Source organism: Nicotiana tabacum, chromosome 24, assembly GCF_000715075.1.
Source record: "Nicotiana tabacum cultivar K326 chromosome 24, ASM71507v2, whole genome shotgun sequence".
Lineage (NCBI taxonomy): Eukaryota > Viridiplantae > Streptophyta > Magnoliopsida > Solanales > Solanaceae > Nicotiana > Nicotiana tabacum.
Window position 1 is genome coordinate 412,206 of NC_134103.1, and position 27,898 is coordinate 440,103.

General features: G+C 35.8%; 3 protein-coding genes and 1 non-coding gene across 7 annotated transcripts; 2 read left to right on the forward strand and 2 right to left on the reverse strand.

Moving 5' to 3' along the window:
• Window positions 1-915: 915 nt before the first annotated feature.
• On the forward strand, window positions 916-11,271 carry LOC107814469 (phytanoyl-CoA dioxygenase). Of its 3 annotated transcripts, none has more exons than XM_016639891.2 (9): window positions 916-1,105; window positions 1,197-1,321; window positions 1,405-1,465; window positions 7,024-7,101; window positions 7,177-7,295; window positions 9,308-9,455; window positions 9,542-9,686; window positions 9,805-9,891; window positions 11,013-11,271. In XM_016639891.2, exons 1-9 carry the CDS (start codon window positions 1,048-1,050, stop codon window positions 11,053-11,055), a joined length of 864 nt encoding a protein of 287 aa, XP_016495377.1. In that variant the 5' UTR covers window positions 916-1,047; the 3' UTR covers window positions 11,056-11,271. The 3 variants fall into 3 exon arrangements, with proteins under 3 accessions (XP_016495377.1, XP_016495379.1, XP_016495378.1); XM_016639892.2 differs by having other exon boundaries at window positions 917-1,105; window positions 7,033-7,101; XM_016639893.2 differs by lacking the exon at window positions 7,024-7,101.
• LOC142178764 (U6 spliceosomal RNA) lies at window positions 7,785-7,885 on the reverse strand. The gene has a single exon (XR_012707018.1). It is a non-coding gene; the product is annotated as a U6 spliceosomal RNA (small nuclear RNA).
• A 6,154-nt stretch (window positions 11,272-17,425) lies between the features above and the next one.
• Window positions 17,426-25,361, forward strand: LOC107814470 (nudix hydrolase 25). Of its 2 annotated transcripts, XM_016639894.2 has the most exons (6): window positions 17,429-17,640; window positions 19,003-19,053; window positions 19,371-19,463; window positions 19,642-19,736; window positions 24,769-24,880; window positions 24,973-25,361. In XM_016639894.2, exons 1-6 carry the CDS (start codon window positions 17,575-17,577, stop codon window positions 25,075-25,077), a joined length of 522 nt encoding a protein of 173 aa, XP_016495380.1. In that variant the 5' UTR covers window positions 17,429-17,574; the 3' UTR covers window positions 25,078-25,361. The 2 variants fall into 2 exon arrangements, with proteins under 2 accessions (XP_075103856.1, XP_016495380.1); XM_075247755.1 differs by lacking the exon at window positions 19,003-19,053 and having other exon boundaries at window positions 17,426-17,640.
• Window positions 25,362-25,926: 565 nt separating this feature from the next.
• On the reverse strand, window positions 25,927-27,845 carry LOC107780457 (large ribosomal subunit protein eL31-like). Its single transcript, XM_016601038.2, has 3 exons — window positions 27,696-27,845; window positions 27,483-27,605; window positions 25,927-26,359 (listed from the first exon to the last, which is right to left on the reverse strand). The coding sequence occupies exons 2-3, from the start codon at window positions 27,563-27,565 to the stop codon at window positions 26,080-26,082; spliced, it is 363 nt and encodes a 120-aa protein (XP_016456524.2). The 5' UTR covers window positions 27,566-27,605; window positions 27,696-27,845; the 3' UTR covers window positions 25,927-26,079.
• Window positions 27,846-27,898: the final 53 nt, after the last annotated feature.

A 27,898-nucleotide genomic window follows, 5' to 3' on the forward strand; every position in this document is an offset into this window, starting at 1 on the left:
CTGAAAAAAAAATATTTTTTTTAAAAATGCTTTAAAAACTGAAAATATATATATTCTGTAAAAATTAAAAAAAAAAAGGAATTTGCAAAATTTATATTTTTCAGTTTTTTCAGTTTTTTAAAGTATATTTTTTTGTAAAAACTGGAAAAAAAAATTGCAAAATATTTTATTTTTTTAAAACTAATGCATATGTAGACCACTGTTTAGGAGAGTTTTTTTTTTCAGTTTTAAAAAACATATTTTTTTTCAGTTTTTACAAAAATAAATACTTTAAAAAACTGAAAAGACTTAAAAATATATATTTTACAAATTCTTTTTTTTTTTCCAGTTTTTACAGAATATATATTTTTCAGTTTTTAAAGCATTTTTTAAAAACATATTTGTTTTCCAGTTTTTACAAAAGAATACTTTATATTGTACAATTTTTTTTTCAGTTTTTACAAAAATAAATTCTAGTTTTTATAAAATATATGCTTTAAAAAAACTGAATTTTAAAACGGGTCGGGTGATGAGTTTTTTAAAATGGATCGGATAAAAAAAAAAGAAATGAGTCGTTTTCATCTGGTGCTGACACGTGGTACTGCATCCAAAATAAGGTTATATTTGTTCCAAAGTATGACGGGAAGGGTATATATAACCCAATAGTATAACGAGGGTTATTTTTAGACAATTTTCGAAAGCAAAGTATATATTTGGCCCTTCGACAATAGTAAAATGGTATGACAGTGAGGTTTTTGAAATTTTTTTCCCCCAATTTCATCTTTATTTTCTTAAAATTTCGCGATCGCCTAAAAATTGACTCTAATGTTTGGAGATTTCGGCAGCATATATATATTTGTCACCACTGATAGCTAGGAGGGCAGATCATGAAATTATGGTAAGAATATGGACCATGAACACAAACAACGATGCTAAGATATTCTTGAATTTGCATTTTAGTACCAAACTTAAAGTAATTTTCGTATTAGCTCTATAAATTCTCAGAGAAAACACCGCGTCAACACGTCATACAATTCTAACAACACCTCTTAGACGGAAAGGTCAAAGATGGGTATTGAAGGAGGAAACCTGAGTTCAGAGCAGCTTCAGTTCTTCGACTCTAATGGTAATCTCATCTATGTTTTAACTAAGCAGTGTGTAATTTGATGATGTAACAGTTATTCGATTTGAATGCAATACAACACAACACACTACAGGGTATTTGGTGTTAGAATCATTTGCAAACCCAGCAGAGATTGAGTCCCTTAGGAAGAGAATGGAACAGATGCTTGATGAGTTTGATTGCTCTTCCACTGCTTCTATTTTCTCTACCAAGAACCAAGTAAATATTCAATTTTTTAACTCAAATACTTTCGTTTAATTCGTTTTGTGCTTAACACCCCCCCAAATTGTTTTTTTTTCCAGCAACAGACGACTAATGACCACTTTTTTGAAAGTGCAGAGAAGATTTCATTCTTCTGGGAAGGTATATATGCTTCTCTTAAATTGATGATATTTTGGATTTTAAATATCTGATCCTGCTTTTCAGTACTTTGCATCTATGTCCGTCACTTTCAATTCCTTTCGTAAGCTTCTAGGTTGATGTTTATGGTCTTGGCAGAGAATGTTAGATTGAAGCACAAGCAGCTATGGCGGAAAGAAAAGAAGAAAACCCTAGTTAGGGCGAGAGAGAGATGAGAGAAGTCTGAAAAAGAAGAAAACCCTAGTTAGGGCAAGAGAGAGATGAGAGAAGTCCAGACTCTGCGTCTGTTTATTTTTTCTATATTGTTCTTCCATAAAAGAAAAATCTGTATTTATATTTACATCAACTAAAATGTAAAGAATAAAAGAAATGGGAAGTGAAATCCGGTTATTTTTTCATTCTTGCTGGGCTGGGCCATTTCCTTTTGTTGAAATGGCTGAGTCCATATCAGTGTCAACACCCCCCTTCAAGCTGGAGGGTGAAAACACACCAAGCTTGCCAAGAATGCTGTGATGAAGCTGTCCAGATAGAGCCTTTGTCATAATATCAGCCAGCTGGTTAGTACTAGAAACAAAACGTAAAGAGATAAGCCCAGAATTCAAACACTCACGAACATAATGGCAATCAATCTCAATATGCTTTGTACGCTCATGAAAAACTGAATTTCTGGCAATGTGAAGGGCAGCCTGACTATCACAATGGATTGGGACAGGAGAACAAATATGAAGACCAAGATCCCTAAGGAGTCTGACCAGCCAAGAAACTTCAGCAGTAACCTTCCTTAGGGCCCTGTATTCAGTCTCAGCTGAAGACAAGGAAATGGTGGGTTGTTTCTTGCTTTTCCAAGATATAGGGCTCCCACCAAGTGTCACATAAAACCCAGTAACTGATTTGCGAGAGATAGCACAGGATGCCCAATCAGAGTCAGAATAGACCACAAGAGACAAGTCAAGAGAATTGGAAAGAAGCACACCCTGAGAAGGAGCAACCATCAAATATCTGAGAACATGTAAGCTAGCCATCATGTGAGAAACATAAGGTTTCTGAAGGAACTGGCTCAAATGTTAGACAGAAAAGGAAATATATGGCCTAGTGTGCTGCAGGAAATTGAGCTTGCCAATTAGTCTTCTGTACAGACTAGGATCAGGAAGTGGATCACCCATATCTATAGTCAGCTTGACATAAGGGTCCAAAGGAGTCACAACAGCAGAAAAATGATTGCAGTTGAACTCAACAAGAAGATCAGAGGTGTATTTATGTTGACTCATGACATAACCCTGAGTAGTCTTTGAGATCTCCAGACCTAAGAAATAATGGACAAAACCCAAATCCTTTATCTTGAACTAAGCATCCAAAAAAGATTTCAAAGATTGCATTTCAGTTAGATCATCTCCAGCCAATAAGATATCATCAACATAGACAGCCAATATCACTAGAGATCCAGAAGAAGATTTGGTGAAGAGAGAGTAATCATTGAGACTAGAAATGTAGCCCCTTGAGAGCAAAGCCTTAGACAGTTTTGAAAACCACCGTCTGGAAGCTTGCCTAAGGCCATAGAGAGATTTCTTGAGTTTGCAGACTAGATGAGCTGAAGAAGAAGCAGAGCAGACATCAAGACCAGGCGGGATTCTCATATAGACCTCCTCATGGAGATCACCATGTAAGAAGGCGTTGTTGACATCCAGCTGGTACACAGTCCAACCTTTCTTGATGGCAAGAGTGAGGAGACATTTGATGGTGGTGAGTTTGATAACAGGGGAGAATGTTTCAGTAAAATCTATGCCTTCTCTCTGAGTATCACTTCTAATAACCAACCTAGCTTTGTACCTTTCAATAGACCCATCTGCCCTCTGCTTAATCTTATAAACTCATTTGCAGGGAATAGCCTTTTTATTTTGGGGAAGAGGGACAATGTCCCAAGTCTGATTAGCCTCAAGAGCATGAAATTCCTTTAGCATGGCCTCTTGCCATGCAGGATTACCTGCAGCCTGCTGGTAGAACTAAGGTTCATGCATGTGAGCTTCACTAGAGGAAATCTTGGATTGTGTAGAAGCATGGTTGGAGAGGGCAGAGGAACAGACATAATCCTTAAGGTAAGAGGGTTGAATAACAGTTCTAGTGGACCTTCTTAAGGGAGGAGGTTCAGAAACAATGGTGGTGGAATTAGGAGAATAAGGAAAGGAAACAGGGGAAACAGGAGGAGGTGAAGAATAAGTAGCAAGAGGGGGAGAGGATCAGGATGGTTAATAAAGGGAGTAACCACCGGAGGAGGATCTGGGATATCCACAAAAGTGGGAGGTAACACATTGAAATGGGAAAAAGTGGAAGAAGAATAGGGAAAAGTATGTTCATGGAATACTACATCTCTAGAATGAAAAATAGAAGAGTAAGACAGATTGAGTAATTTGTAACCTTTCTTGCCACAGGGATATCCTAAGAATATACATGCAATGGCTCTAGATTGAAATTTATCCCTGCCTACCTTAGGAGAAGCAGAGACAGCCAAATGATCTTAAGTGATCATAGGAGGGTGGATGCCCATGAAGTTTTGCAAAAGGAGAAAGCTTAAGGAGAAGTGGTGAGGGCATCCTGTTGATAAGGTATGTAGCAGTGAGGACACATTCCCCCCAAAATTTCAGTGGTAGTTTGGATTGAAACATTAGGGCTCTTGAGACTTCTAAAAGATGTTTTTGTTTCCTTTCCCAACACCATTTTGTTGTGGAGTATAGGGAATGGAAGTTTGATGTAAAATGCCTTGAGAAGCAAAGAAGCTGATGGCTTCAGAACTACTCCCAAGTTCAAAAGCATTATCTGATCTAAAAGTGTGTATTGAGGAGTTAAAGTGAACTTTCACCATAGAAGTGAAAGCTTTAAGAATTGACAAAGCATTACTCTTGGAAGAAAGAAGATGAGTCCAAGTGGCTCTAGTAAAATCATCAACTAAAGTGAGGAAATACCTAAAACCATTATAAGTTTTAGTGTTGTAAGGACCCCAAATGTCAATGTGAACTAGTTGGAAAGGTTTGGTAGAAGAAATAGTACTATCATGAAAAGGGAGTCTTTGTTGTCTAGCCATTGGACAAATTGAACAAATAAAAGGTTGTTTAGTAGAGACTTTGTCAGACAGAAAAGAAATAGACTGCATCTTATGAAAAGGCATGTGACCCAATCTTTGATGCCAAAGTAGATCCATCTTTTTAACAAGTGAAGTTTGATTACAACTAGGTGGAACATTAAGATGTAAAGGTGCATGAATAGACTTATTACAAGTTGTATTAACAACAGAAGATAGAGAAGAACTTGTGTTGGGGAATAGATCTCCATCTGGGTGAAGATAGTAGAGCCTGCCAGCAGCCTTACCAATTACCAGTGGCCTCTTCAGAGAAAGGCCCTGTAGAGAACAATGGAATTTGGTAAGAACTGCTATACAATTCAACTGAGTAATAAGTTGATGAATAGAGATCAAATTGAAATGAAAAGATGGTACTGGAAGGACATTAAGCAAAGTTATATCATGTCTTAGATTCAAGGAACCAGTTGATATAACCTTAACTTTGTATCCATTAGGTAAGGTGACAAGAAATGGTTTAGGTAAAGGCACAACATTGTGAAGCAAATGTTTGTGTGGAGTCATGTGATTAGTGGACCCTGAATCCAAGATCCAAGGGTTTGGATCTAATTGTGAAGAAGCACATACATGGGAACCTACAGATTCTACAGCATAGGCAGTAAACAAACCTGCAAAATGAGCAAAAGCAGAATCCTCATCTGATTGGATGGTTGGTGCAGCACCAGGAGAGACCTGAGCTTGTTGAAATAGAGTGGGGAGGTGTTGATACTGCTCCTTTGTGAACCCATGAACTGGAGCAGAGTTACCAGGAGACTGACTGAACCTAGAAGATGATTGAGGATAGGAGACATCACCTTGGACACAAGAAGCAGACTTCTTACTCTTAGTAAATTTGAAGTCAGGGGGAAAACCATGCAGCCTGTAGCATTTTTCCACTGTGTGTCCAGGTTTCTTGCAGTATTTACATGACACTGTGGACACATTCTTCTTGGGTTCAAAATTGACTTTCTGGGTAAAGTTTTTATTGTTTTTGTACTGAGCAGGATTTACATAGAAAGATGCATAATCCCCAGAAATGTTGGAAACATTGGAAAGAGATTCCTTTTGACTCTCATCCTGTTGAAGAAGGGAGTAAGCCTTGCTTATAGGAGGGAGAGGGTTCATCATCGTGATGGCACTCTTGACAGTAAAATATGATTCATTCAATTCATTCAGAAACTGAAATAATTGTTGGTCCTCTATGAATTTTGGAAGTGCCCCACAAGAGCACACTGGACCAACATAAGAGGAGTTCAGTTCATCCCATAAGCTCCTAAGCTTAGTGAAGTAGGTAGCAATGTCTGATGAACCTTGAGTGGTTGTACTAATTTCCCTTTGGATTTGAAGGTACTTTGACCCATTTGACTGACCAAATCTCTCATTAATGTCTTTCCAGATTTCTCTCGCAGTCTTTAAGGCACATGACACTGGTGGCAATTTCTCTAGACACAGAATTAGTTATCCATGCCTTCACCATGTCATTGCACCTTTCCCAATATGGGTAATAAGGAGAATCTGGTGATGGTTGAGGGACCCTACCATCTAGGAGACCTAACTTGTTCTTTGCAGACAAGGAGGTAAGCATACTGCTTCTCCACAGAACAAAACCACAACCACTAAAAGGTACAGACACCAGCTGACTATCAGGACTATCAGACGGATGCACATATAAAGGATGGGATGGTCAATCGTGAAGGGAGTGAAACCCTCAGAGGTTGTACTACTAGGCGATCCTATGTTTTCCATAACACTACCCATAGAGTGAAATTCAAGTTCAGTAAGTTGAAACAAAACTATCATCAACTGAATCAATACAATTTCTACACAAATATGCTACATGCAACATCAGATATATACGATTTCGGGGTTGAACAGGAAAGGTATTACCAGCCTTCTTCTCAAACTCGAAGAAGAAGAGTCTTCTCCGAATATGAAACCCTAAAAAATCGAATCTGAAGGGATCGTTGAAGAAAACCTTGGAAAACCTTAAAAATCAAATCTTCTAGCAATACCAGACGCTTGAAGAAGAAAAACAGGGAAATCCCCAAAATCGACGATTTAGCAGTTGACTTCGATCAACTAGAGACGGAAATGAAACCGTCCAAAACTCTGAGCGAGGGTAACATCGGACTGAAGCTCATGAAGCGAGGAATCATAATTCCTGCTCTGATACCATGTTAGATTGAAGCACAAGCAGCTATGGCGGAAAGAAAAGAAGAAAACCCTAGTTAGGGCGAGAGAGAGATGAGAGAAGTCTAGACTCTACGTCTGTTTATTTTTTCTATATTGTTCTTCCATAAAAGAAAAATCTGTATTTATATTTACATCAACTAAAATGTAAAGAATAAAAGAAATGGGAAGTGAAATGGTAGTGGGCCGGGTATCCGGTTATTTTCTCATTCTTGCTGGGCTGGGCCCTTTCCTTTTGTTGAAATGGCTGAGTCCATATCAGTGTTAACAGAGAAAGCATTTGATGAAGATGGCAACTTAAAGCAGCCAAAGCAACTGGCAATAAATAAAGTTGGGCATGGTAATCTTCTGTTCATTACTTATTGTCAAAAGAGTTGTTTCATTTTGATTTCTTTGACCTGTGGTACTGCTGCAGCTCTTCATGAGAAAGATCCTGTATTTAATAAGTTCTCTAGCTCGGACAAAGTCTCAGGCATGCTGCGGTCATTGGGCTACCAAAGGCCAGTAGTCATTCAGTCAATGTACATATTCAAGGTAAATACTGGTACTGTTTTATCCAGTTATGGGGTTTCTCTGCCCTACGTCTTTTTATACAATACTTTGGTTAAATCGTGTCCAATCCCTAGTTGTTCAAGATCACCTTCTGATGCCCGGTAAGATATGGCATTAGTTATGAGTGTCATTCTAGAAAATATGTGTCTTAATAAGGCTAGAATGTATCCCAGTTGAAAAGTGACCCCTTTTCTGGACTTAGTGTGCAGAAGAAAGCTCGAACATTTTATTTAACAAGGTCAATGAAATTATCTAAAGGAAAAGCATCCAAGGGTGTTGGATCCCGTATACAACAAGGTATAAACAATTCGTACATAACAAATTCTCGCATGCCTATATGGATCTACCCCAAAAAATTTCAAAGCAATTTGTTCTCCTTTGACTGGGTTTTGGTATTAGCTTTTCTAGAACTTCTACTTACATGATTAAACTCCAGTCAAGCATCTAAGCATGTGCTCTTTTATTTTAATACAAAATTGGGACCATTTCTCGATTTGTGCATGTCATCCTTGTGTCGTGACCATGCTAATCTCTCTGTGTCTTCCAATTTTATCAGATGCCCCTGAAGGGACCTAATCATGTTCTTATTTACTATTTCCTGTTTCTCTTTTTCCTCTTATCTTCTGCTATCACTTGCCAATTCCTAATAACTGGATGAAGCTTGAATGTTTAGGTTGAATCTTTGGTACTTGATTGTAAAGCTAATGTCTATAGTCTATACATAGGTAGCATCTCCTGCTCTAATGCAATGATCTTGGACTGAAACTTCTATCTGTACCATGACAAAGAGTATTAAAGAAAATGAACACCAATAAGAATTACTTCATGTTACCCTGTGTGCTTTCTAATTTACTCTATTCCATTTTCTCCCTAATAGACCCAAATTCTGTAATGATCAATGGCACCACAAGATACATTGTCATATTAACCTAATACACAGCCATATGTAGGATCTTTGAAGTTCTTACAATTCTCCAAACAACATGATGACTCTGTATAAAATACTGTTTAACTTATGATGCTGATTTCCTTAGCTGTTCAAGGATTCCAGTCTGAGATATTAACTGCTAAAAAGTTTGATCTAAGATGCTATCCGTGATGTAAAGCAAATGTCGCATTCTTATGACTTTGTGCACATGAATTGGTCTTCTAACTACATAAATAGAGAAGATTTTCCTATATTTATATTTATAAATCATTGATTTGCCATTTGAATTTTCTTTTCTTATCTGTCTATATTTTTTTATAAGGTTTTCATCTGTCTATATTTAGTACTTGAATCTTACTGCCTCTGTTCATTTTTATGTGGCACTGTTACTATTTGGGGAGCCAAAGAGGTTCTTCTTTGACCACGATTTTCTTGAATATTTTCTTACGTATTTTGAATTATTAACTATTGTAACTTATCATAGTTTTTATATTGCTTTTAAATATGTAATTTTTTGTCAAATAACTTGAAGAGTTGATGTCTGAATTCACAACAAAAAGTAAGTAGTTTGATTCACAACATAAAATGGAATGGATGGAGCATGTGATTTCATAGTCAACTTGTTGATCCCAAATTCCATACTTGAGTAACCCCAATATTCCTAGCTAATATTTATATTATTTGGATGAATCATGTACTCAATAGCATATTAGTTCTTGAAGTTAAATAATTTTGCTCACGTCACATCACCTTGCTCGTGTTATCCAAGCATGCATCTGTACCATGTGCACGTCTTGTCACTTTAAAAATTCTAAACCTCGCTATGGTGAAGTGAACTAATAAGTGCTCTTTAGTGGTGCATATCCTCGTGTCCCCTTGAAAATGGTTTCTCAGTTGTCTCTAATAGTATGATAACATCGTAGAGGAGGCGTGTTTTCCTGTATATGTGGAGTCACCACACTCTTTGCAATTGAACAAATTACAGAAAAGAAGTAAAACCCCTAAGGTAGTTGTAGTAACTATTATCCATCCTTCTGCGAGTGACATGTAAAACTTTGCTTCTCAGCAACCAGGTATTGGGGGTGAAGTAGTGCCGCACCAGGATAACTCTTTTCTGTACACTGAACCAACAACGTGCACTGGCTTGTGGCTGGCTTTAGAGGATGCAACAATTGTAAATGGCTGTCTCTGGGCTATACCGGGATCCCACAGAAGTATTGTTTTCCCAACTCTACTTTGCCTTGCTACCTTTAATCATCGAATTCCTTCATATAACATACATAAAGTTCTATTTCTTTAGATGGCCTTGTGAGGAGATTCCTTAGAGATGAAAATGGGGTTCACTTTGATAGGCCATCTCCATGTTATAACCAGAAAGATTTCGTTCCGCTTGAAGTAAAAGCTGGATCTTTGGTAGTCATTCACGGAGATCTTATTCACCAGAGGTCAGTCACTTCCAGAACTTCTCTGGGACCATATAGAACTGCCAGTTGTGCTATCGTTTGTATTTGGCTCGTTTGGAATGTTTTTTATCCATTCAATCTTTTCAATGGATGATTGCAGTTTTGAGAACCAGTCTTCAAAGTCACGACATGCATACAGTTTGCATGTGGTGGATACTAATGGCTGCAAATGGGCAGAAGACAATTGGTGAGTGGCCAGGGTTTTGTGTTTAATTTGCTCTGTTTCTTGATTCTTAATGCCATATTTTACTGAGGGGTAAAGCAGCAGAGTCATGCTATAGCTGTAATTATCAGGAAGGACCTCTAATGTCTGATACGGAAGCTAAGGTTCACACAGTGGGTGCAGGGTGACTTGTAGATTATTAGGAACATCAAAAAGTTGTTCTCAACATTACAGCTTAGTATAGGTGTTGGCACATCATTTTTCATGGTTCTGAATTACTGAAAACTACATGGGGAACTTCTATAGATCCTTTTTAGAAAGCAATATTTGCAAAGTAATACTGCATACGATAGACCCAATGTGGTTTGACCTGTTCCCAGATCCGCATAGGGGATATAAGTGCACCAGACTGCACCTGTTCCCAGATCCGCATAGGGGATATAAGTGCACCAGACTGCCCTTTGTAATAGCTACATCTCCACTTCGAGTCTATTGCATGGCACATTTATTTGTTTGATCATCTAGTTGGAACCTATTTAATTGTTTTATCCTTCTAACCTCTAAAACTGGTGCTAAAGTGTGCAGATCTCCTCTTCTGACTCTTGAAAATTATTAACTATATCTTTTATGATATGGCTAGATACTCCTATTCTTCAAGTTGTAAAGTTGAAGCAAAGATTAAGATTGTCCGGAATTCAGGTTTACCTGAATTTTTTCTTAATCAACATTAGATCTGCATCTGAATGGATCACATGTAATTTCTTACATATGAGAAATCATTTAATTTATATTCAATAATATGTCATAGTATCAGGCCCCGTCCAATATAACTTTAGATTTTGGAAATTGAGTATTTTCCTCCCTTGGATTGTGACAGGATGGGGGGTGGAAAAGGATACGTAGGATGATAGTTTATATAAATCGACCTATTTGCTGAGATGTAGCTTTCACTCATAGAGAAACTCGGAAAATATTCTTACCAAACGAAAAGCTATGTTGCCAAGGAAAAAGGATCAAGAGACTCAAAAGCAGGCATGCTTATTGAATCAATAGCTACTTTTGCTGAATGATATGCGACAACAGATATATAAGTTTCTAGTTATGATCCAACTTACATGCTGCTTTTGTTTTTAAAAATGTTTCAGGATTAGAAGAAATGTGGATCCAGAGCCCTTATACAGTTGTTGAATCTGCCCTCAGAGTCATCAACCGCTAGTTTCTTACTAAAATATCAAGTGAACCTTGGGAGCGACCTGTTTAACTTTCTTAGCTCACTTATGTATATGCACATCAAGTACTTGATGAATAAGATGACAAATCATTGAATATGGTTGTTTTTCAAATATTTATGTCTCAAAAAAGAAGGTATATATTGCACCAGGTAGCCACTTTTAGCACCTTTACTTAAAACGTATCCAGTTTTTGGAAGAATCTATTTACAGTTTAGCCAGTTTTGGCGAACTTCAGACTGCTCCTCCTCCTGCTTCTTCATACCCGAAATAGCATAACCTCGCACCTGAAGGTTTGATCCACCAAAACCAAAACTTAGGTTTTGGCATTTCAAAATTCCAACCCGTTTGTGAAGTTTGAAACTTCAAAGCTGATTGGTTGGAAGTTTGACTCTGAGGTGATTAAACTTTGTAAACTCGGCAGGCAATTATAGTGGAAGTCAGCTTTACCTCATGGGCTTATTTGGTAAAGCCCAGGACCATCCATAAGCTGAACTTCGACAGATTTTTTCATTTCTATATACTATTTGAAACCTTATTACGAAAAATGTCCATGTATTGGTATTTACCTGACCTAAACATATTTTAGTTATAAAATATATACAATCCACCTTAAAAAGCTCTCAATCCATTATTTGTGCCTTCAATCAAGGGATTTAGTTACACCCTTTTCCTTTTTTTCTCTCATCTCTCCCCTCTTCTCTCTATATTCTCTCTTTCTCCTCATATCTTGAGTAAACGGAGTGCTTTGAATAATAACGAATTTTTCAACTAAATCTGCTACTCTAACAGACTTTGCTCAAAATCCTCTTTCTTACTCTTCTTTTTTATCTTATTTATATACTCCTTAAAGTGTCAATAGATGAGCTAACCTCATGTACTAGTAAAGGTAATCACTGAATTGAATGATAATGAATTGAGAATTCTTTCCAACTACCCTGCCCTTCACCAAGGACAAACCTGTTGCAGAAAGTTCAAGTACTATTTTAAGATAACCCGCTTTACCCTTAAATCTTGTCCTTTAATTAACAAAGATGAATATTATGAATTGTTGTTTCAACCGGCAACTACCATGCCCTTAATTCTACAAAGGAATATTAACAAAGAGAATGCTCAAGGAAAATTCAAAGTTACCGTTACACCATCTTCTCTTATAATTAAATTCTTGCATTTCCTTTGCTATCTGTTCATGTGGATGGGATTATAGTGGTCGATATGTTAATTTTAATGTCGACAAAATTGTGATAAACTCAGAGTCAAGTTACGACGCATTACTTTCAGCCATTACAAAGCATCTATCAATTGATATACAATTACAACTTTCATACATTATTTCTATCAAGTTATATACAACTACAATATCATACCACTTAAATACATTTTTTATATAAATTTTATACAATGTTTTTTGTATATTTTATATCTGATTTATACATAGTAAAAATAAATTTCATACAACTAAGTATATGTTATACAACTTATCTACAACTTATCTACACTTTCATACTTTATTTTTACCCAGGTATATACAACTACAATATCATACAACTTAAATATAATTTTTATACAATATGTCTTTTGTATATTTTGTATCTGATTTATACATAGTAAAAACAAATTTCATACAACAAATTATATATTATACAAATTATCTACAACTTATCTACAACTTTTATACATTATTTCTACCCAGTTATATACAACTATAATATCATACAACTTAAATATAACTTTTATACAATATTGTTTACTTTCATACAATATTTAAATAAAAAATATATATATAAACAACAGATTTTTCTACAATTTTACTACAATTTCGTAAGTATAATGTATGTCATGTCTTCTTCTTCTTCTTCTTCTTCTTCTTCTTCTTCTTCTTCAGCCAAAATCAAGTCTAATCTTCACCAAAACACCCTCAAAATTGAGATATAAACTCAAAATAATATTCTCAATTGTTTGCAACAACACCCAATCCAAACAAATAATGATTTTTGAAAATTCAAATTCGAATTCAAAGCTTCAAAACTTTTTAATGGCTATCAATGGTGGAATTGCTGCTCTCTTACTGGAATTAGGGATGATCTTCGAAAGTGTTTTCTTCTTCATTGAAAGTTAAGCAAGCAACAAGCGTTAACGGAAGTGTGTGGTAGAGTATTTAGAGCTTGAATCATTAATAATGGAGATTGATTTTTGAAGAAGAGTGAAAAAATATAGAGAGATTTTTGAAGAAAAGTGTATAGGAATGTAAAAATTCCAAAATTATTTCCCTCCAGGGATCGTCACAGCCGACAAGCTAAACATCTCAAGCTTTACAAATGAATCAAAAGATGATGGTATCAAAATTTCCACTACTGAAATCATTCCATGTGCTGCCTAGCCCAAAGATCAAATTAACAGAGTAGCTGCAAATAAAAAATATTTTTGACTAGTCCAATTTAAAAAATACTCTAACGTCTTCTTCAAAGGGGGTGCGTGGAGAGAGAAACGCGGGGGAGAGGAAATATAGACGTTAGAGTGATTTTAGGATTTAATTATTATCATTAAATGCCTAAAAATGTACATTATTGGTAATTTTGTATATATATGTAATTAGAACTTGAGTAGGGAGGGTAATAAAGTTTGAAATAGTGTATAGGAATGTAAAAATTCCTTAATTGTATAATACTTCATACGTGTGTCATACATTTGGTTAATTTTGTCTTTTATATATTTTGTATCTGATTTATGCATAGTAAAAAAAAATTCATACAACTAAGTATATATTATACAACTTATCTACAACTTATCTACACTTTCATACATTATTTCTACACAGTTATATATAACTACAATATCATACAACTTAAATATAATTTTTATACAATATGTCTTTTGTATATTTTGTATCTGATTTATACATAGTAAAAACAAATTTCATACAACTAATTATATATTATACAAATTATCTACAACTTATCTATAACTTTCATATATTATTTCTACCCAGTTATATATAACTACAATATCATACAACTTAAATACAACTTTTATACAATATTGTTCAACTCTCATACAATATTTAAATAAAAAAAAATATAAACAATATAATATAATTTTTCTACAATTTTACTACAACTTTACTACAATTTCGTAAGTATAATATATGTCATGTTTTCTTCTTCTTCTTCGACTTCGAGTTTCAATCTGAAATTCATCCAAAATCAAGTCTAATTTTCACCAAAACACTCTCAAAATTGAGATATAAACTCAAAACAATATTCCCAATTGTTTGCAATAACACCCAATCTAAACAAATAATAATTTTTGAAAATCCAAATTCGAATTCAAAGCTTCAAAGCTTTTTAATAGTTGTCAATGGTGGAATTACTGCTCTCTTACTGGAATTAGGGATGATCTTCGAAAGTGTTTTCTTCTTCATTGAAAGTTAAGCAAGCAACATGCGTTAAAGGAAGTGTGTGGTAGAGTATTTAGAGTTTGAATCTATAAAAATGGAGATTGATTTTTGAAGAAGAGTGAAAAAATGTAGAGGGATTTTTGAAGAAGAGTGTATAGAAATGTAAAAATTCCAAAATTATTTCTCTCAAGGGATCGTCACAGCCGACAAGCTAAACATCTCAAGCTTTACAAATGAATCAAAATGTGATGGTATCAAAATTTTCACTAATGAAACCATTCCATGTGCTGCCTAGCCCAAAGATCAAATTAACAGAGTAGCTGCAAATAAAAAATATTTTTGACTAGTCCAATTTAAAAAACACTCTAACGTCTTCTTCAAAGTGGGTGTGTAGAGAGAGAAATGCGGGGGAGTGAGATATAGATGTTAGAGTGATTTTGGATTTAATTATTATCATTAAATGCCTAAAAATGTACATAATTGATAATTTTGTATATATTATGTAATTAGATTAAAACTTGAGTAGGGATGGTAATAAAGTTTGAAATAGTGTAAAGGAATATAAAAATTTATTGAATTAAAAGACCTCCGCTTCTTTTTAATCGGATGTCCCACAAGGGACAATACGTCCCATTCACTCTTAGACCTTTCAAATGGACCTTCAAAATAATAAGAAGTTTAAACAAGCGAAATAAATTCGAAGAAAATTTATAAAAATATTAGTAGATTTTAGCAAATTACCTTCAATTTTTTATCGTTGCGGTGGATTATCACAAATTGGCACAACAACTTTGGCGAAAGTTTTCTTCTGTTTATAGAGAAGGGCAAAGTCGCGTGAGTTTAATGAGGAAAAAGTGGGTAGATATGGATTAGTTTGGTCATAATAAGGGATTTCAAAAGTTTAGGAAATTTTTTGAATTTTCTGTAAAAACCAAACGGTAATATTTTGTGCCAAAAATAATTCTTGAGCCGGTTTTAGAATTTTAAAATTTGCCAAAATATGGATAAAATCTACAAACAAAAGTATTTGCCAAAGAAAATTTGGAAAAAAATTGGCAAAATTTATGGCAAACGGGGACGAAGAATCGATTATGCGATTATAAATATAATAATGATTTATTTGATCTTGAAACAACTAATCCTAATTATACCATAACATTTTCAACATAGTAAGAGCATCGATTGAAAAAATCCGATCAAATCAAGCAATTTAAGTTGACTTTGGATAAAGTGGGGGAAAGTGACTAAATAAGTGGACTTTTACCCCATTAATTGTGCATTGAATTAAGTAGTACTCAACCCATATGCTAGTAATTATAATAATAATGACAAGTGGCTTTTAATGACTCCTTAAATAATTTCAAACTAAAAAGTAGGGCGTGGATATTAAGGTTATTATTCTTTTCTTTATGAAATAAAATAATGACAAATCCACCTGAAGATGATGCCATTCCCCATTATTAGATTCTTTTTTCCACTCAAAAGTTCCTAAAAAAGTCAACGCGCCTTATTCCCCTCCACTATTTCTTTTCTCTGCTCTTTTTGTCCTTTTCTTTTTGTAGAGAAATTTTATTTGTCTTTGGGTGATTTGTTTTTTTTTATTTAGTAAATTAATGAACCCAAATATTTTACTCTTAAATCCACAATTTTTGGGTCCATTAATTTGTAGAACAAAAAAAATATGCAACTTGTGTCAACTAGGAACAAAATAAAAGAAAATCTTCTTTTTCTATGAGCACTCTTTTTTATTGCTTTTATTTTTTCTAACTCCTCTTTTCAATCGTAGTCGTCGTCTGCAATAACTTATTGGCATCCATCTCTCTGTCATATAAAATGAAACGATACAAAATAATGAATAGTCAATGAGTTGATACACACGTTGATTATGATTGAAGAAGGTTAGGAGAAAAAAGAATCCAGTTTTTAGTTGTGGAAGAAAAGATGGAAAATTGGTTAAAAGTAAAGAATTTAAGCGTTGAAATCAGGGAATAAAAACAGCTGGTTTACACATTTTGTTAACTGTTGAGGTGCTTCAATTTTTTGTTTAACACTTACCATATGATGTGTGACTAATGAGTCAAATTGCAAAATTAAGAGTGAAATTTCTTCTTTAGTTCAAGAGAGAAAATATGTATTGAACCAAGTTTAATTAAAGACAAAATGGATTTAATGATTTGATAAAAATACGGTAAAAATGCATTTATTAAACTATTATTAGTGAACATTTCAATAAATAGAATTTTTTTTATATTCCTTGTTATCATGTACCCACTTTGCACACCCTTACCCATATTAATTGATGCATATTTTTAATGGATTTGAGAAAATAATTTGAAATGAGTAATTAATAATATGGGTATAAGTGTATAACAGGAAAAAAGAAATTGTCTCCTTTTAATATGATAAAAGTGACAACTAAAAATAAAAATCTATTTTTAAAATACTAGACAGGTAAAAGTGAACGGAGGGAGTAACTTTTTAAATTCCTTTATTCCAGCAAAAATAACATGGAATAGGGTCCATGCCCAGCCCGTGGACATCATTGATGAGATATAGGCAATTCAACACACAACACACACAAATAAGAATATAATTTGGTCTATAATAAAATTTAGGGATAATTTCTTAGTGTATTTCACATCATCAATTATCTTTTTTTTTTTGTGTGTAGAATTACGCTTCTATTTAAACACGATTATGTAAAATTGAGATGCCAAAAACTAGTTGTTATGTCTAATTAAGTGAAACCACCAAGAATATTGTAAGATTTATGATATCCTCAATAAATTATGAATATAAAAAAGAAATTATATTGGAAATATCGAATATAGTGGAAGAGAAATAGTGAAACAGAGCGTCATCATCACCTCATTCCTTTGAGCAAAATGCATAAACTCTTTTTGCACTTTTTAAAGTTGTAGTAGTACAAAGCTTTGACTTTTATCATATTGCTCAGCTCTTGTTTCTGATTTCTGATAGTGATCTTCTCTCTCTCTCTCTCTCTCTCTCTCTCTGACTTTCTTTGAGAAAACATTTGTACAAAGACAAATAATCCAAGAAAAGACAGTGCAGCAGCTTCAAATGGAGGGACTCCCCTCTGGTTATCGTCCCAACGTTGGAATTTGTCTCATCAACCACGATCATTTGGTACCTTTTTTTCTTTTCTCCCTATCATTTATGAAACATTTATTGAAGTATTCCTTTCATTTACTACTCTATAAATATAGCTGCTGCCTTTCTAACTTAATTTTATTGATAGCTGATTTGTTTGATTTGCTTTCTGGTTCTGGGGTTGACCATTTATAAGTTTCTTATTAGAATTTCCACTTAGTTATCTTGATAAAAATTTGATATATATTTTTTTCAGCCTCAGCAAATCATTTGATGTACTATGGGTGTATAACTACCATCTCATCAAGAATTATTGTATTGTTTTTGGGCTTTAAGTCTTTTGATTTTCTGTGTAATTTGAATGTTGATTTATCTATTTGGATCTAAGGAACAATTATCGCGTTGTTAAAGTTAAGTTTGATGATTACAGGTTTGATTTGAGAATCATCAGTGGTGCTTATACTAAAAATGCAAGGGAAAGGATTAAATCAGTAACGGAGCTGTTAAATTAAAGGGGTGACAATTTGAGATTTTTTAGTTGGTTGGGATATTTGAGATATTGATGTTTGTTAAATGGTAGAAAAAGTGATTGTCTATTGGTCTAACCTGCATCTAAATCTAATCTCTAAGGAAGAAAAAAGAAATCTTGTAAGGGATGCTAAAAGAGAGCACTTTTACTTGATGTCAATAATTATTATGACTTGTAGAACTAGGTTGTTTTAGCTTTCTGATTTGTCAAATAGGAGCTAAAAACAAAGGACTAAAATTAGAACAAGCCCGAAAACATAAAGAAGGAAAATAGGGAACAATAGGTGCGACGAACCTGCACAATAATGTTAGAGTTGAGGTAGATTTGAGCTGGTTTAATCTTGTCTGTGCTCTTGGAATGACAGTGGAGAAAAGGAGTCCGCTGGTTGTCATTATGTTAGTGTTCCATAGACAAGGTTAGCACTTCCACATAGACGGGAAAGAACTATATTTCTGCCAATAGATGTATTGTTATATTTTTCACCTTGTACGTTTCATGACTAATGACATTTTCAACATTTTGATGAACTTCTGATTTTCTCACCTTAAACGGCTCAGTGTTGATTACCTTTTTAGAGTATTTGATTGTTGGATATTCCACATCGGTGGGGGTGTGGTCCTTTGGTTTCCTTATATGATCTTGCCTCTTAGCTGCTTTAGGGGTTGAGACTTGCACCCAGAAATTTCATTTTATTGCTTCCTCTTTTTGCGTCTTCCTTTATCCAATATACATAATCATAATAAGATAATAATTTTCACTTCTCCCTGAAATTTTTATTAATGGAACTTGTTACGGCAGAATGTTATCTGCTCTAAGTAAATAAATAGGTAAGAAACTGTGTATTTATATGGTGGTGATGCAATTTGCAGGTTTTCGTGGCTTCCAGATTGAATGTTCCTGGAGCATGGCAAATGCCACAGGTTAATTGCTATTAGTATCTTCCTTACTCTCAAATGTTCAAATGATTTATTCACTGTTGAAGGTGGTTCAATGTCAGCTGGCTAGGAATAGAATCATTGTCTAGCCTTTATTATTAATATTTGAAAGCAGGAACTTTTGTAGCATTGGACTTCTGATCCTTAAGTGAAAATTGCCCCGTGCCATCAGCCAAAATTTATCTACTCACTGTTTGTTCAAACTAACTTGTGGCACCTAGCTAGAGTCACTCAATGAATTCTTAGCTGTGCTTGTATAATTTAGCTGTCTTATGAGGTTTATTTGATTCTTGCTGAGTTAGGGCGGGATTGAAGATGGAGAGGACCCAAGATCTGCTGCCATTAGGGAATTGCGTGAAGAAACTGGAGTAACATCAGCTGAAATAATTGGAGAGGTCTGTTTAAAGTTTCTTTCTTTGGATAGTATGTCAAGGTTGTGTCATGTTAAATGTTAACTTCCCTAGGATCCCAAAATATTTATCCTGCGAAAACATCAAACTTTGGTATGTTCCAAACTATTAGATTCATCAAATGATTACTCGTTTATCTATAAAGGTGGTTTCATATTGTCAGGTCCCACAGTGGTTAACCTATGACTTTCCACCAGCTGTAAAGGCCAAAGTAAGCCGTCTTTGGGGAGGAGAATGGCATGGACAGGCACAGAAATGGTAGGTACCGTATGGTATTTTGATAAGCTAATATTTTATTCTTTTAATGTGTATCAAGTTGAATAAGTTTTTGTTAAGTATACTTCCAAGGGGAATATTGTGCTTGTCAATCATAAAAATTTGTGGAAACAATTTCTAAAAGAGAGTTAAGGGGAACATTGTGGCCATAAAAGACTTGTTTCCTGTGAGCCACTTATGCTTGCTTCATCAAACTCTATATCATCCCTTATTCATACTTTCTCTATCGAGCAATGGTATCAAATTAAATTGCTGTGGTATGGGTCAAGCCTTAGCAAAAGCAGATCAGAAGATACACGAGTGAGGTCCATTTAGTCCTTCTCAATTCACTCTCTTTCTCTCTCTCCTCTGTTCACTTGCATTTCGTAGATATTTGTCCTCTTTCCTCACAGGTCCATACTGGAAAAAGATAACACTCTTTGTAGTTTCCTTAGGCTGTGGGCTTTGGTTGGTCTGAAAGGTATTACTGAAAACGCATAGGTGACAAAGGAACGAATTATTCTCTCAAGGAAGACGACCGCCAGGTTTCATTCATCGGTACTTAAATGTAATTTGGTTTTCTTGTGATTTGCATAGAAAAGATTACAGTTAAGTGGGAGTGCTTCCTCTGATATCAACTATTTCATCATCACTCTTGTTCACTACTGAATATTTTCCACCTTCATATTTGAAATGTTTCGGTATGTCACTGAAATGTAAAATGTCGGTGGATTTCCTTTGGAAGTGGATTTAATGGTCTAGAGTTAAAATCTACGAACGACTATTTGTTTTTAAAAAAAAGTTAAATGTACTTAATTTTCATCAAATTTGAACTATTTCCTATTAACTCCAGTTTGGTCAAATTCATTTAGTCTTAACTTGGAATTAACAAAGTAATAGGTATGAGGGCAGTCTAGCTGAAAAGTTGTTGACTTTCTCACACTGGGGTTTTTTCATATGCTTCAGAAACTGTTTTTTCCTGGTTGTGCGACACTCTAGTCAATGTGAATATGTTGTAATACTTATAGACGGTCATATGGAATTATGTCATTCTTGTTACTCATATTAAATTGTAGTAATACTTAAAATTTGATGTGAAAGGAAAATTGTGCAACCTGAGCATAGTGTTCATAGTTCACTGCTCTATGTCCTCAATTACATTATGAAATGATGCTAACAAGTCCCACGTCAGGAGAAAAATAACGGTCCTTTCGGGATAACCTACATCCTAAATTATATTTTGAATCAGTCACACTCAAATGCACTTGTCACGTATGTTACTCGGACTCTTCAAAAATGTTGTTGGGTGCGTATCGGATCCTCCAAATTTATTGCATTTTTGGAGGATTCGACACGGGTGCGGTAACACTTTTGGAGAGTCCGAGCAACATTGCTTGTCACGACCTAAATTCCCCCTCTGTGCATTGTCGTGACGGCACCTAGTCTCTACGACTAGGTAAGCCTAACACTTACGGAAATAAAATAAAAGCATGATCATTAACAACTAACAGTAACGATAATCTAAATAAGCAACTAAATGCCGCTCGGCATATACAATTACCAACTTCCGAAATGTCCGAAACAATCCCAAAACCCGGAACACCGTAAGTCACAAGCTACTAAGAAGTCTTAACTGTTCTATACATCATTTTTCTACACAAAGAGGAAAAATGAACATAAGGGGATAGAGGGGGACTCCGAGGATCTGCGGGCGCAGGCAGATGTACCTTGAAGTCTCTGACAGCTGCGGCTGCAACTACGAGCGAGGATGGTAAGAAAGACCTGGATCTGCACACGAAAAACATGTGCAGGAAAGGGCGTGAGTACACCACAATGGTACTCAGTAAGTGCCAAGTCTGATCTCGGTCAAGTAATGACGAGGTCAGGGCTCTACTAGTATATAATAATATAGCAAGACAAGAATGAAATATTGCAGTATAATAAAGACTGGAATTGAACAAGGAAGAAAACATAACAGCTCAGTACACAAAAATGCAACAGAGGATCTCCCGAGATACCGTCTCGTAGTCCCAAACGTAAATGTGCAGGAGGATCTCCCGGAATACCGTTCCGTAGTCACAAAGTAAATATTCAAGACAGGGGGATCTCCCGGAATACCGTTCCGTAGTCCCAAAGTAAATATGCAGTACAGGGGGATCTCCCGGAATACCGTTCCGTAGTCCCAAAGTAAATATGCAGCCAAACAATAGAATTCAATAGTTACGGCACGAAATTCTACAGTTCAACCTAAGTACCAGCTAAGGAAAGACAGGTAAATTCACTAAACATGCTGCATGTAGTTCAAGTAAACAGTTAAGGCAAGTAGGCATGCTATTCTAGTCTAGCAGGACACTACACATGCTCATGAAACTCAAATAAGAAGGAAATCAGGTATTACTTAGTAGAAAAATCGGGTTTTTACACAATTAGCCCGTGTACGTATTCGTCACCTCACTTACACGATGCTCATATATCAAAAACAGTACAAATCCTACGGGGAGTTCCCCCACACAAGGTTAGGCAAGCCACTTACCTCGAACCAAGCTCAAATCAATCCGAAATAATGCTCTTTCCACGAATATCCGACTCCGAATGGCCCAAATCTAGCCAGAACCAATTACATAACATAAATATAATTACAAGAAACTAATCTAGCGAACGAAATCAAAGTTAAAGCAAGAAATTGGAAAATCGCTCAAAAAGCCTCCCCGAGCCCACGTGTCGGAATTGGGTAAAAGTCACAAATTATGAACACTCATTCACTCACGAGTCTAACCATACCAAATTTGCTCAAATCCAATACCAAAATCCCGATCAAAACCCCAAAATTCGGCCTAAGTACTTTTCTCAAATTTTCCCCAATTTTCTACTCCAAATCACTAATTTATTGATGAAGTTAAAGACATAATCATGGGAATTAACCAAAACTAGGTAAGAATCACTTACCCCAAACACCCACGCAAGAATCTCTCCAAAAATCGCCTTCTACCGAGCTCCCAATTAAATTTTGTGATATGAACTCAAAACCCTCGATTTGAACCTTTAAATCTGTCCAGTGATTTCTTAATCGCGATCGCGGAAATAGCCTCGCGATCGCGAAGAACAACTTCGCTGCCCCAGGATTTAACCCTACGCGGTTCACTAGCCCTCATGTTTACGTGATCGCGAACAACCCCACGCGTTCGCGAAGAATAACACTTAAATTCCACTGCTGCTTAACTTACTCTTCGCGAACGCGGCCTAGCCCACGCGTTCGCGATGCACAACCTGACCAACCTACGCGATCACGTCCTCAAATTCTCGAACGCGAAGAACAACTTTAGCTGGCCTCTCAGATTGCCTTACGCGATCGCAAGACCTCTTCGCGAACACGATGAAGAAATAGTCTGCAACAAAACACCAGAAAATTTGCTATCTTCCTTAAGTCCAAAATGGCCCGTTGAGCATCCGAAACACACCCGAGGCCCCCGGGACCTCAACCAAACATACCAATCAATCCCAAAATACCATACGAACTTAGTCGAGCCTTCAAACCACCTCAAACAACCATCACGAATCATCCTCCGATTCAAACTTAAAGAACTTGAAATTTTCAAATTCGACAACTGATGCCGAAACCTATCAAACCACGTCCGATTGACCCCAAATTTTGCACACAAGTCATAAATGACACTACGAACCTACTCCAACTTCCGGAAATCCATTCCGACCCCGATATCAAAATTTCTACTGCCGGTCAAAATCGCCAAAATTCCAATTTTCACCAATTCAAGCTTAATTCTACTACGGACCACCAAATCACATTTCGGACGCGTTCTTAAGTCCAAAATCATTTAACGGAGCTAACGGAACCACCAAAATTCAAATCCGAGGTCGTTTACACACAAGTCGACATCCGGTCGACTTTTCCAACTTAAACTTCCAAATAAGAGACTAAGTGTCTCAATTCACTCCGAAACCACTCCGGACCCGAACCAACCAACCCGGTAAGATATAATACAGCTGTAAAGCACAAAAGAAGCAGAAAAGTGGGGGAACGGGGCTATAACTCTCGAAACGACCGGTCGGGTCGTTACAGCACTAGAAAAGGTATTAGGAAAATTTCTCCTTTAAGTGGAGCTACCTCTTAGTCTATCCTCTGGTGAATTATGTCACCCTAAGTAAGGAGTTTCATCCGCGTTAAAGAAGTATGGAGTGCTACAGCAATAGATATGTCTTGTACTAATTTTGGGACTTGGAAGCGGATGTAGTTTAAATCAAATATTTCCTGTATTACCAGGGGCTAACTATGTTACATGGACTCGGGAACATGTACCTGTATTTGGTAAGCGTGTATACAAGAATCCCATAGGTACATCTAGTTTTGTTTCTAATTTTGTGTATATTTTGAAGATTTTCTTAAGACGTACTCTACGACGTTTCACACCCATTCGATACGGATAGGTCAAGACAATTGAAGGATCTGTGGCCTAGGGAGCTAATGGATTAATTACTTAAAGGGTCAGCAATGAACTTGGGATCGGTAATGGTAAAGCAACAGCCTGCAATTAGATCTAGATTTCCTACTTCTGCAGTTCTGCTTTTGTAAAATGAGGATTCTGCATAATTTCTTTCAACTTAGTGGTTGAACTGTGTCAAGTACTTTGGTTAAATGATTAGTATCAGTGCTGCTTTTTACTTGATTATGATTTGGATTTGCCGCTGCCTTTTACCTTGTTGTTATTAATTGGTTATTGCTTCCTTTCATTGTTCTTGAACTGAGGGTCTATCGGAAATAGCATCTCCACCGTCAGAAGGTAGAGATAAAGTCTGCATACACATTACCCTCCCCATACCCCACTTGTGGGATTCCACTGGGTTTGTTGTTGTTGTTGTTGTTTGATTTGGATTCACCTCTCATTAAACAAGAGAAGTATATAAACAATTGTATTCCATAAGCTTTGTCTAGTTTTCTGCCAAAATGCCAGATTTCTGCTATTGTTAGATATCTGTTTGTAACTTAAACTTGGCTTAAGAAAATAATTGTGACTGGCAGGTTTCTTATGAGATTTACCAACGATGAAAGTGAGATAAACTTAGCGACTGGTGAAGCAGAGGCAGAATTCTCAGAGTGGAAATGGGCGAGGCCAGAAGAAGTAATTGAACAGGTGTTTGGCGAAGTGGCTAGCCACTACAATTCTCTATACACTTTAATGCATGTCAAAAATCTAACTTGGGAACCTTGTGTTTCTGATAACAGGCCGTAGACTACAAGAGGCCAACATATGAGGAAGTTATTCAGACTTTCCAACATTACCTCAATGATGGTAGCAAAGCTGCTAAATGCCAATCAACAAAATGGTGACTTCTGTGCATGTTCTTATTCCTCACACAAGTTACTTGTTATTCGGGTTCTCGACTTCACTGGGCTCTTTGTACATGAACTTGTCTTCTAAGATCTGCAAATATAGGTCGGTGATCTGATTGTAATAACATACTTCCTTCTGAATGTTAATTGATTTTGTCTGAGAAAATAGATGTTATTGAGTAGCTGAACTATACTTTTACAGTGAAAGACCAATGTGTAACAGTCAAGCTAGTTCCTTTGTGCAAGATCAATTTAAGCAAAGAAGTTAATTTTGTTGTTGATGACCACTAAGTTGAAGCCCTGAGTCATATGGTCGGGTGTCGGGGCTGTAGTTGCTATAACCTACACATCATTTGCTAAAATTTCTGCTCATTTTACGTCAACTTAGCCTGGAAAATAAGGGCTGAGTGTTGGTTTTACAATGAAGATTACAGAAATGATATTGAAGAAATTTTTCCATATACGAGTTTTAGCTGTAATTATGTACCAAAATTGTAGATTCTGTTACAAGAGATTCTCAAAGCATGCAATTACTAACCCATTAGAGAACATATCCAAATCCTCGTTAAGCAGCCAAAACGTAATGACTACAACAACCACTTGGTGTAATCTCACTAGTGGGGTCTTGGAAAGGTAGAGTGTACGTAGGCCTTAACCCCTACCTTCAAGAAGGCCGAAAGGCTATTTCCGATAGACCCTCGGCTCAAAAAAGGTAAAAGGACAACAAGCATACCAATCGGAAAACCGAAGCAAAAATACAAAAGTAACAGTAGGTACTACATTCAGAAACAAAAGCAACAAGTAATAACATAACAAAACGTAATGACGGCAGTGATACTTAAACCATGAAGAACAGAAAAGATGATTCAATTAAACTGATGGCAAATAGGATGATCCAAAAAAACAAAATTAAGTTTCCTAACAAAATTGATCAGTCTCAAAGAATTACAAAAACATCATGTATTTTTTTTTAATCATTCTCCACTACTGATAGATAGCTTAATCTTCGTCCTCAATGATCTTAGTGCCAAGCCCCTTCAATCCCTCTGGTGGGATCTCAGTTACTGTAACCAAAGAGTAGAGGTCCTCCTTCGCATCTTCATCGTCATTCCTCTTGCGAGCAATACGAACTCTGACCCTCCTTGGAACACTTCTGATTCCCCTGCTCCAGATGAGCTTGTTCAGCTTCACGTCCACTCTGACATCCTTTGTTCCCATTGCTTTCTGTGCAAACTTACGGATCTCTTTGATAGCATTAGGGGCCTTCTTCTTGAATGTGCTATTAACAAAACACCAATCTATAGTCAGGCAGTCCGCTCACAGCATAATTTATACTTGAATGGTCACTAACACATGAAATGATAGCTCAAATTCTTCTGATGTAACACTGTCTTCCAAATTACTCCATTTGAAAGGTTATGATGTTATGTTTATGGGTCTCAAATTTCAGCTCCTGCTCGTTTGGTCTAGAGATTTTTTCTTTTGACGAATTTAGGAACTTTTGCTAACAGAGCAATTGAGGCAAGGAAATACTCTGTAGCATGCGAGTTTGAACATATGTCAGTAATTGGGTCCCAAGCTGCTCACAACATAAGGTTTTGCATCACATAATTATATTCTTTGAACATAACTGAAAACTAGAAGCTCCTACTATTTGCTCACTTTTTGCTACTTTCAATACGAACACTCCATTCAAACGACTTAGAAATAGAAAAATCACAACCATACCAACATTGTGAAATAATGGTACTTTGATTGGTTGACAGAAGCTAAAAGATCAAACTGTACCTAGACTGTCTCTGTTTCAAACATTCTACTCAGCTAAATCAATAACTGATAATTAAGCTTGAAAGAAGTGATTTTGGTGTATAACAGTATTGAAGCATGTCAACCTTCTCTTCCTAAAAGCTCCTAGATGAGTTTTATTGCCTTTCAATTCCATTCACAGATTTTCTTTTCCACAATTTTACAAATTTTGTTAACAGTTCATCAGTGTTTAGTAAAATTTTGCTCATGCAAGCACACAAGGGCGACCTAGTTTCTTTCCTTGGGTATCTGAACTAAACATCACACTATAAAACTCAAAAATCCCCAATACTATCATACATTTACATACACATAAACGGATTAGCAAAAGTCAGGTACTAAAAATTGAAAATGAAAACAACATAGCTTGATGATCAAGTGCCTGATTTCTTCAGCTTAATTAGATAAACGATAATCATAAAATAGACAAAATTAATCAGCTTTATTAAATTAAGTACTTGATATTTTATTTAATAAATGATCTGATTTGGGTACAATAACCAAACACTGATTCAGACTATGAAACTGAATATCAAATCAGGATTAATAAGAATCCTAAGTCAAATAACCCTCAAGTATAAAAAGATAATACATACCAGCCATGCAAGCGCTTGTGGAGGTTGATGGTGTACTCTCTAGTAACCACTTCCTCTTTTCTTCCTTTAGTTTTGTCCGACATTTTTGCTGCTCCAACTCCTTTACTCTACAGTTACACTTTCCTGTATACAATCAACAAAAATACCTTTTCAATTTAGCTTAAACCCAAAACCAAGAAAGAGAGAAAGAGAGGCTGAGGAGAGAGCACTTACTAGGGTTTCAAAGGAGGCGGCAAAGAGCGGGCCGAATGGTAGAGCAAGTGCTATTTCTACTCTTTAGCTGGGCCTGCCTATCAGGCTACTTGAGCTGCTCCATAACTCCTTTTTTCGGCCCAAAGAAAGCAAATTCCATATGGCTTGAAAATCTTGTTCTTTTGGACAAGTTGGGAAACTTTTTAAGGTGGTGGTATTAAATT

Excerpts from the sequence above, each read along its gene's own strand:
- LOC107780457 (XM_016601038.2), bottom strand. The coding sequence starts at position 27,565 with ATGTCGGACAAAACTAAAGGAAGAAAAGAGGAAGTGGTTACTAGAGAG. Across the intron at positions 26,360-27,482 it reads CACAAGCGCTTGCATGGCTG|CACATTCAAGAAGAAGGCCC; the intron begins GTATGTATTATC and ends TTTTGTTAATAG.
- LOC107814470 (XM_016639894.2), top strand. The coding sequence starts at position 17,575 with ATGGAGGGACTCCCCTCTGGTTATCGTCCCAACGTTGGAATTTGTCTC. Across the intron at positions 17,641-19,002 it reads TCATCAACCACGATCATTTG|GTTTTCGTGGCTTCCAGATT; the intron begins GTACCTTTTTTT and ends TGCAATTTGCAG. Across the intron at positions 19,464-19,641 it reads CAGCTGAAATAATTGGAGAG|GTCCCACAGTGGTTAACCTA; the intron begins GTCTGTTTAAAG and ends TCATATTGTCAG.
- LOC107814469 (XM_016639891.2), top strand. The coding sequence starts at position 1,048 with ATGGGTATTGAAGGAGGAAACCTGAGTTCAGAGCAGCTTCAGTTCTTC. Across the intron at positions 1,322-1,404 it reads TTTTCTCTACCAAGAACCAA|CAACAGACGACTAATGACCA; the intron begins GTAAATATTCAA and ends TTTTTTTTCCAG. Across the intron at positions 9,687-9,804 it reads GGAGATCTTATTCACCAGAG|TTTTGAGAACCAGTCTTCAA; the intron begins GTCAGTCACTTC and ends GGATGATTGCAG.